Here is a 9779-nt window from a genome sequence, read left to right on the forward strand (position 1 = left end):
GTGTGTGTGCACATTCCATTACTGGGGGGAGGCGAGGGGACGTTTGGGCACCACTATTTTAACCTCTTCAGGAAGCCTGGTGGAAATCATGGAGCTGTGTAATCAGCCTTACTGGGGACTCCAGTACTTTCCATTAAGGGCTGGTTTGGGGCTCCATTGTTCCCACTGTCATCCTTTGGGCTGTAACAGAAGCCCAGTGGCCCCAGCAATTAGTAAACCGCTAGGCCACCACTCTGGTTCCAAACCTAGTTGCCAGGTGGATCAGTTCAATTTTATCTTCCAGTAGGGTTACAACTCATTAGCCAATATCAACAAGGGACTGGAGCCCAGGCCAGGGAGAGAAAAGCCTCACCCCACGGAGGCTCAGGAGGGTAGCTGGGCAACCATCTCTCACTTCAAGGGCCCCAGTTCAAATCCAGCCAGCTCAGGTGTGACCGAACATCAATTTGATGGCCGTTGGGTTGCTGATGTGAAATGAGGTGGTAGGTTTCAGTCCAGCTTCCAGGCTGCCGGTGCTTCCATGGTTAAAGGGTCCCACAAGGACTGACCTCCTTTGGGCACCCACAAAGGAGAGGACAGTGTTTACAGGGCCTGAAGATGGACTCCCCTTCTTTCAGCGAGGCCAGGCACTTAGAGCCAGTTTACACGAGCAGGACAGGCCAGAGCTCTCATGCTTCAGGGCAGAAGCTAACTGCTAGCTGCCTGGGGTCAGGAAGAGATCTCCCTTCGGGGCAGGATAGTCTGTAGCTGCCCCCTACGGGGGCTCTTTCACTTTCTTCTGAGGCAGCTGGTACTGGAGCGGGGACTTGCTCTCACAGCCGAGGAGGGTAGCACCTGCCTCTCTGTTTAATGCCACTCCTGGCGTGGCGGGGAAGGGAGAGAAAGTGAGAGCAGTGCATGGTCTTCCCCCTCTACCCACCAGGGAGAGCTGCTGGTACCAGACCTGCCAGTGGTCTCATGCAGCCGAGTGTGGGGAGAGGGGATCTCAAAGCTCAGGCGGACCTAGGTAACCCAAGCTGGCGCTCCGGGCACACACCCTGCTACAGCCTCTCCCAGCCCCCCCTGCGGTGCCCTGTCACGTCAGTAACAGCCCCACCTGCTGGGGAGATGTAGGAGCCCGCTGCTTGGCAGAGGCCGTTTGCCACACTGCCGGGAACAATCCGATACCTCCCGCGCTCCATGAAGGACGCCTGCCCTTGGGGGCAGGGAAGTGACTCCTGGCCTGTGAGCTGCTCTTCGACCACCAGCCTCCCTGTCTCACCTTCCCCCGTGCTGTCTGCTTCCATTGCACACCGCACTGCCTGATGGCCAGGTGTAACAGCCCTCCCGCGGCGTGGGCACAGGGTAGGCAGGGGCTGGGATTCGGAGCTGCCCTCTTGCGCTATGGGTATGTCTACACCGCAGTGAGGCACTCACACCTGGCCTCAGGCTAAGGGTCTGTTTAATGGCAGTGTAGACACTGGGGCTCAGACTGCAGCCTGAGCTCTGGGATCCCCCCAGCATGGTGCTAGAGCCCGGGGCTCCAGCCCGAGCCCGAACGTCTACACTGCAATTACACAGCCCCTTAGCCCGAGTTAGCTGGCACAGGCCAGCCACGGGGATTCAGTTGTAGTGTAGACATTCCCTCGGGGACTCAAGTACATGCTTAGGGCGATTGTTTGAAACCCTTGGTGCTTATGAGGCCGGAAACCAATCCCCAAAGCCCATCTCGCTAGTGAAAACAGCCCCAGGGCTGCATTCGCTCCCCACGTAGCCCTAACGCGCTGCACAAACCGGATGGCCGGAGTGGACAGAGGGCTGTGGGATCCCATGGAGGGACCAGCCCAGCCCAGGCGGGGCAGGGACTAGCTGTCCTGCGAGGTTTGCTCCTGCTTTGATTGCTGTTCCTGTCACGCTCTGCAGCACGTGTGTCATAACGCCCCAGGCAGGGCTAGCCCTTCCCCAGCTGGAGCTCCGGCCCCAAAAATCTCCCTGGGTAAATGTTCCTTTTGCCTTGGGCCTGGGTGTCGCGCTGCTGAAAGGTATTAGAGTTACAGCGCTGGGCTCCAACCCAGCGAGCATCCAGGTGGCAGGCAAAACACAGCCAGCAGCACGGCCTCCTCGGGCCCACGGACTCCTTAACCCAATAAAAAGAAGAACAGGAGGACTTGTGGCACCTTAGAGACTAACAAATTTATTAGAGCATAAGCTTTCGTGGACTACAGCCCACTTCTTCGGATGCATATCTTAACCCAATAGAATCTCAGGGTTGGACGGGACCTCAGGTGGCCATGCACCAAGCCTGACACGCAGAGCGGGCTGGGCAGTCTCCCTCCCCCGTTTAATCCTTGGCTTCTCTGCAGAGGCCCACGGCACTGATGATGGGGGCACCGGGGGGAGGCTGCCATTTATTCACTGCAGGGCCTGGGGCAAGTTGCCCCATTTCCTCATGTGTGGGATGGAGGCTGAAGGCCCCGAGCTCCGCATGGGGCAGGCCGGGTGGCGTAGCCGCTATGCAGGGGGCCGCCCTTCACCTCTGGCTCGTTTCTCCCTACAGCCAAGGCCGTGCCCAAGGAGCTGTTTGAACTGCTGGGGACGAAGAAGGGAGAGTTCCAGCTGGTAAGTGAGTCTCTCCCTCCTCCCCCCGGACAAACCCCACTTCCCGTTCCTGGGGAGGAGGCTTTGGGCAAACGCTGCTCAGGGCCAGCTGCCGAGATGACGTTGGTTGGAGCTCTGGGGCTGGAAGGCGATGGAGACAGTCCCACTGCTCCCTGCCATGCCAGCCCCAGGGCAATCAGCGTCTCCATTTCTAAAGGTCTTTAGACTGTGACTAAGGATCAGCAGAGGACGGGAACATGGGGGTGGCGTCTCACTCACCCCGGCTGCTGTCCTTGGACATCCCTCCTTCCCCCCTGCGCAGGCTGCCTGGAGCCCCTGCCAGGGCAGGACAGCATAGTTCCCCCGCTGGGTGGCATACGCCACAGTTGTATGCGCCCAGCTGGTTGGGCAACTGGCCGTAACGTGCAGGCCCAGGCTGGGGAGAGCGGGCAGGAGCTGGGCCGCTTGCCGTGCTATGGAAAGAGGACTGCAGGGGGTGTCGGGGAGGCGGGTGCTCTCTCAGCGCAGGCTAGGCACCGAGGGCAGGGAGTGCAGGTGCTGCTGGATCTGCCCCCTCACCCTTCCTGCCCTTGGCAGCTTGGCATTGGCAACGTCACCTATGCCGACAAGCGGCTGGAGGAGGAGAACGAAGACCGGTTCAGCATGCCCCTGATCATCACCATCGTGTGCATGGCCTGCTCCCTGCTGCTCGTCGCTGCCATCTACGGCTGCTGCCACCAGCGGGTCGCCCGTAGGAAGGATCAGGTAAGCGACTCCCACCGTCCGTGCACCCGCAGGGGCTTCCTGTTATGTCCCCAGCCCCCTGCATGGTAGTCAATCAGCAGCCAGAAGGCTGGGGTGACCTGTGTGGCGGAGGAGAAGGGAGCTGTGTCCCAACATGGACTGGGCTACTGGTCTGTCCTGGGATCAGACCACTGCCAGCCACCCTGAATTCCTTGGGGACATGTGGGGCTGGCTGCTCGGCTCTGTCAGCATGGCTGGGCTGGGAGGACTGATATGGAGACGTTCCCCTTCCCCTCCCATTACATTAGACAGGCAAGAGCTGGTCAGAAGTTTGTCCCAGGGAAACCGAGTTGTGATGCAAATTGCTTTTGGTCGAGCACAGAAAATGCTTTGGGCGCACCGCTCTGTTGGCAATGAAACTGGTTTTCTGATAGAAAAACAAAAATGGGTAAAAATTTTGGTTATCAAAAAACAGGTTTTTGGGGATTTTTTTTTTCAAAATTTTCCCTGAATTTTTTTTGATGAAAACCCACCTCCCAAAGCAATTTGATTTCTTTCAAAAATTTTAAAATTTCCTGTGAAAAATAATTGGCATTTTCCAACCAGCTGTAACCCAGACTCTGCCCCTTCAGGAAATCAACCAGGAGATGCCCCCAGGGGAAAGTTATGGAACAATCTGTCCATTACACAGTTTCTGTAATGGATCTAACACTCGCCTCTATCAGAGACAGGATATGGGACAAGATGGGCTGACAGTTCCCACACGCCCAACATTTTTAAGTGGGTGGCAAGTTTTTCCCTCGGGCCCTCATCCAAATTAAATCCCTGGCTAACACAGCAAGCACAGGGACAGTCACCGAGCATGCAGCCCTTGGCTGTGGTTTTGAAATGATGGGCAGCCTGGCTTCCTGCCCCGAGCCTGCATTCCATCCCTCTAAATTCTCATAGCATGGATCAAAGCCCCAGTTTGAGTTACACACCTAAATACCTTCGGGCCTGAGCACCTCCTTAGAAGCCGATGGGTGAGTCTATTGTGCTCAGAACAGTAGAGTTTACAATAGGCTAATTTGACAGGGCATCATACGTTTCTCCTGTTCATGTCCCTTTGAGTTTCCCTGGGAGGATCAGGCTCACAGCAGAACAGGCTGGATTGTTGCTCCCAAAGGTTCCCTACCAATCTGAATATTGGCCTGTACTGATTTACTCCTGCTATCCCCTCACTTAGGGTGACCAGATAGCAAGTGTGAAAAATCAGGATCGGGGTGGGGGATAATAGGTGCCTATATAAGAAAAAGCCCCCAAAATCGGGACTGTCCCTATAAAATTGGGACATCTGGTCACCCTACCCTCACTGGCACTGCTGGACCGTCATTGCATCGCTCTGTGCTGTAGGAAATGCAGATGTGACTTGCAGACACAGCTGATGTCCACAGGAGGGCGCAGGCACTACACACTTCAGATCTAAGAGCGCCAGGAGTGATGTTGGCTACTGAAGCTATTTAACCCTTTCGTTTAGCAGTGCTAGGGAAATCCCTTTGCTCTGCCTGGGCAGAGTCCGGTCTCAAACCTAACCGATAAAGGCAACATCTGGTGCCAAGCTTACGAGCAAAAAGGCTGGCTGTAGAATCAGTGTAAAGAGCGAAAAGATACCAGAGTACAAGTCACTGCTCCCTAGGTTTACACAGCTCCAATTGCTACTGATAAAAGTTTGGATCCAACGGAGAAGGAATTTGACAATGTCATATGCAAGAATCCTGTGATAGGACAAAACCACTAGAGGTCTTCACAAGTTCTCCTGAGGGCAGTGTGGGATTTGTCAGAGCATTAAAATCCTCCTTTCAATTGGCTTAGAAACATCTATAGCAGGTGATCACTCAGGGCTACACTGAAAAGTGAGGTCAACCCAGTTATGACGTGTAGGGGTGTGAAAAATCCACAGTCCGGAGCGACGTCGTGAAGCTGACCTAAGCCCCAGCGTAGACAGCACTAGGTTGGCAGAAGAATTCTTCCAGTGACCTAGCTACCGCCTCTCGGGAGGTGGATTAACAACAGCGAGGGCTACCGCCCCAACTTCCTACACTCATGCTGCTTCTCATGTGCCCCACCTCTGCGAGCAGGAGCAAAAAGACAGGCTGGTCTTTAGGTCCATTTCATTTTTGGTCACTGTGCTGAGACCGTAACCAGGGTCACTGTCAGCTTGAAATTAACTATATATATATATATATATATATATATAAAGCATTAGAAGTGGTTACACACTCTACTTGGGCTGCAGCCCCCCATCAGTGTGAATTCCTTGTATTGCTGTAGTGCTTAGGAGCCCTAATCCTGGCCCAGGACTGCAGTGTGCTAGGCGCTGTACACACAACTGGAGCGTACGTGCTTCTCTCACCCTTCTTGCTCTGTGAGAGGCCCAACAACAGGTGCAACTCGCTGTATGGGGGAAGGAGTGACACTGATTATACACCACGAGCTGTCAGCGCTGGGTGTTGGCTACGGCCATTTACAGATTGCAACACATTTTCAGGCAGACGTGTGATTTTTAGGTCCCTTTCACTGCAAGGTGGAACTGGACTGCAGCTCAGCACACTCACGTCCCAAAAGGCCGCTGGCCAGGCACAGACAGTCACAGGTATCCGTAATCGTGGGCCTGGGCTGGAGTCAGGTTGGCGTCCTTGAGAAGAAAGGCTCGCTCTGCCCTGAGGAAGACAGGCCTTAGCGGTGACTCGGAAGGCTAGCTAAGAAACTGGTACAGCCCAGCTGCTCTTCTTGGGTTTTGCTGGAGGACTGGGGCGCTGAGGGGTGTTGTGGGTTCTTACACCTGAAGGGGCTGGCGGCTCCATCTTTCGCTCACTTTGTCCCAAGTGCGCATTGGAGCAGAGGAGCTCTGAGCAGGGACAAAAAGCAATGGCTGTGGAGCACCTTGACTTGAAAACCCCTTCCCTTGTGAGGAGTTCTGAGGCAGTGCAGCTACATCAGTTACCCCTCTTCGAAACCACTGCCTGTCAGCTGAGGAGCCGTAGGCCGGGGGTTTCCACCAGTGCAGCTGCATCAGAGCAAACCCTTCCCGTGTTGCTGAGCGTCACGGCTCAGCTCTCAACCTCCTGGGACTGGAGGGACGAGACCACAGGTGTCTTCCGGGGCAGATGAGGCCTGAAGTTCTAATGTAAAAGACAAGCAGATGATTTCTCTTCTCCCCTCTCCCTCCGGCAAATACATTTCAGGCCTTCTTTATACATCATCAGAGCAAAAATGGGCACACGCCCTTTTCCCCTCCCTTGTCCCCGTTGCAGGTCCTTGCTAGCACGGAGCCAGGTCGTCCCTCCACCTCCAAATTTACTTCCAAGCTTACTTAATTTGCCATGATTATTTAATCTACAAACACGAGAGAAAAGCTGCAGTCGAGTCACCAAACAGGAAGTGGCAGCATCCTGTCTAGACACCGAAGGACTCGCTCCTCGGCCTGTTTGTCAAGCCCTGAGGAACCAGCCACAGACTAGATTGAAGATTAAGAGCGGGATGAAAGTGAGGCTGCATTTGGACCTGAAAAGACCAGAGCCGGCAAGGCTGCTCTAATGCAGGGCTGAGTTTTAAATAGACGTAGGGGTGATGTGCTTGGGGGAGCAGACTGGGAGAAGGCAGCTGTGGCAATTCCCTGCCATTGGCATTGGTTCATCTCTGTCCCTGCTGTCCTCTGCCCATGACACACAACAGTGTAGGCACCTGAGGGCTGGGATACTCGGGTCTGATTCCGGTTGTTGGGCTTGGTGTGCGGGTGCTGGGTGGTGGTGGAGGCCTGGTCTATAGAGGAGATCAGACTAGACAGTCTGGGGGTCCCATCTAGCCTTAAACCCTAGCCCAGTGGTTCTCAACCTTTTGGGGCTCAGGACCCATTTGTCACTGTTTAGGGCCTGTCGCAACCCAGTAAATAATCTGGGGGTGGAGGCCCGCAGGTGGATTTGCCCCTGTTCTGCCCCACAGTGGGGTTGGGTCCTGCCCGACACTCACCCCATAGTGGCAGCTCCTGCGGCTCCAGTGCTGTGGGGCTGGCTGGGCTTGGCTCTCCGTGCTGTTCAAGTTTGGCCCCACCCGACTGGACTAAATTTGTGTGAGTGGAGCTGTGACCTGGCTCGTGGGGTGGCGGTGCCACTCACTCAAATTTGGCCTACCCGGACTCCCGTCGTCATGGCGGCTGGGCCAACCCTAAGCGGCGCTGGGACCCCAGAGGTTGCAGTGCCTGCAGCAGGGAGGTGAGCTCAGGGAGACTCGAGGGACAGGAGCTGCCACGTGACCCTTCCAAACATTCTGGCAACCCAATTTTGGGTCCCGACCCCTAGGTTGAGAAACCCTGGTCTGAGTGACGCACTGCTAGAATCAACACCCACTTCAGCTCCCCATCTGTCTCCAGGGAAGCATTCAGAAGCGGGCGGTTTGCGGAGGCAGCGCCGAAGAGTCTCCCGCTGCAATATGTGAGTGATGGAAGTGAACGCAGCCGGCCTGAGATGTGTGAGCGCCCATCAGAGCCGCTGGCTTTCTTTACAAAGCAGCACTTCCAGCCGCTGGCTCCTGCAGTTGTCATGGCAGCAACCTGGCTTCTAATATTTCTAACAGCAACAGCTAGCCGGCCCTGTTTGTGCTAGGCGCTATACGGCCACGTAACCAACGACAGGTCCGTGCCCCAAAGAGTTTATTGCCTACGGCCGTGGCTACACAGGAAAGTTGTACCAATTATGCCCATGTACTCAAACCAATATAAACCGCCCCCCCGTCCTCCAGTGTGCACACTCTGATTCTGGTATAAGAACAGCTTTTTTGGTTTAGCTTAAGCCCCTTCCCAAGTAACACAAATTGAATCAAAAAAAGCCACTCATAGGAATGAGTGCCTGGAAGGGGCAGGTGTTAAACCCACTATATTAATAGTCATGCATCCACTTATAAGTGCAGCAGCTTAAATTCACTCCAACAACTCTCCCATGAAGACAAGGCCTTTATAGACAAGACAGACAGAGTGTGGGAGGTAGGCAAATCAGAGGCCGTAGCGCACGGTCTCACAACTCCGATATGCGCTCTGTTCCCTGGTCCCCGCTGTCGCTTTCATTGTAAGGGGCTGCGTTACAAGGGACGGTTCAGCGCCCACGTTCAGCCTGGTAGAACAGTCATCCCACGGGGCATTTGAGAGCAAGCCAGTTTGCTGTAGTTATTTTAGAAACGTCGCAGACCACAGGGCAGGGGAGGAGGGCCTGGGGGAAGGGCAAGTACAAGCTAGTGCAGATTTCCCAAAAAATGAAGGCAGGGTGATCCTGGCTGTAATCAGCCCATAAGGCCAATTTCCACCCACAGTCAAACTGAGAAGGGGAACATCAAGTAACTATACAGAGCCACGAGCAATAAGCAGCATGATCGGTGGGTTTCATAAAGAAGAAATCCTGCCAGAAACTTAATTGCTTTGCTTTCTGGACTGAGATGGGGACCAACTGGCTAAGCGGCAGTTCTGCAGAAAAAAGACCTGGGGATTACAGTGGGCGAGCAGCTGGATGCGAGTCAGCAGTGTGCCCTTGTTGCCAAGAAGGCTAACGGCATACTGGGCTGTATTAGTAGGAGCACTGCCAGCAGATTGACGGACATGATTATTCCCTTCTATTCGGCACTGGTGAGGCCACACCTGGAGTATTAAGTCCAGTTTTGGGCCCCCCACTACAGAAGGGATGTGGACAAATTGGAGAGAGTCCAGCGGAGGGCAACAAAAATGATTAGGGTTCTGGGGCACATGACTTATGAGGAGAGGCTGAGGGAACTGGGATTATTTAGTCTGCAGAAGAGAAGAGTGAGGGGGGATTTGATAGCTGCTTTCAACTACCTGAAGGGGGGTTCCAAAGAGGATGGAGCTCGGCTGTTCTCAGTGGTGGCAGATGACAGAACAAGGAGCAATGGTCTCAAGTTGCAGTGGGGGAGGTCTAGGTTGGATATTAGGAAACACTTTTTCACTAGGAGGGTGGTGAAGCACTAGAATGGGTTACCTAGGGAGGTGAAGCACTAGAATGGGTTACCTAGGGAGGTGGTGGAATCTCCTTCCTTAGAGGTTTTTAAGGCCCGGCTTGACAAAGCCCTGGCTGGGATGATTTAGTTGCTGTTGGTCCTGCTTTGAGCACAGGATTGGACTAGATGACGTCCTGAGGGCTCTTCCAACCCTAATCTTCTATGATTCTATGTCAAATGGATTTTAGCAAAGCATTTGATGTAGAGTCTCGAAGTCTTATTTGAATTGGCTTGGATAGGAACACTCGAAGAACGATTAACAGGCTAAACCCCAGGTAATGGTAAACCAATGTAGCTGGGGCAGAAGTCTAGCCCCATTCTACAGTGATGGCTTGTTAGCTTCACAGCTGAGCTGGGAGCATGGTTAGAACAACACATTCAGAGCACAGACTGATGATACGAAACTGGAAGAAGTGGCAAGA

The 9779-nt window shown here is 54.2% G+C and overlaps 1 protein-coding gene across 1 annotated transcript in view; it reads left to right on the top strand.

The window, feature by feature from the left end:
• The window catches only part of PODXL (podocalyxin like), a 93196-nt gene that overhangs the window by 75187 nt on the left and 8230 nt on the right, over positions 1-9779 (top strand). The window contains exons 6-7 of the mRNA XM_065552938.1: positions 2537-2598; positions 3175-3342. Coding sequence (XP_065409010.1) covers positions 2537-2598; positions 3175-3342 — 230 coding nt within the window. The remainder of the gene's footprint in view (positions 1-2536; positions 2599-3174; positions 3343-9779) is intronic.

The sequence above is a fragment of the Chrysemys picta genome, chromosome 1, assembly GCF_011386835.1.
Source record: "Chrysemys picta bellii isolate R12L10 chromosome 1, ASM1138683v2, whole genome shotgun sequence".
In the NCBI taxonomy this organism is placed as follows: Eukaryota; Metazoa; Chordata; order Testudines; family Emydidae; genus Chrysemys; species Chrysemys picta.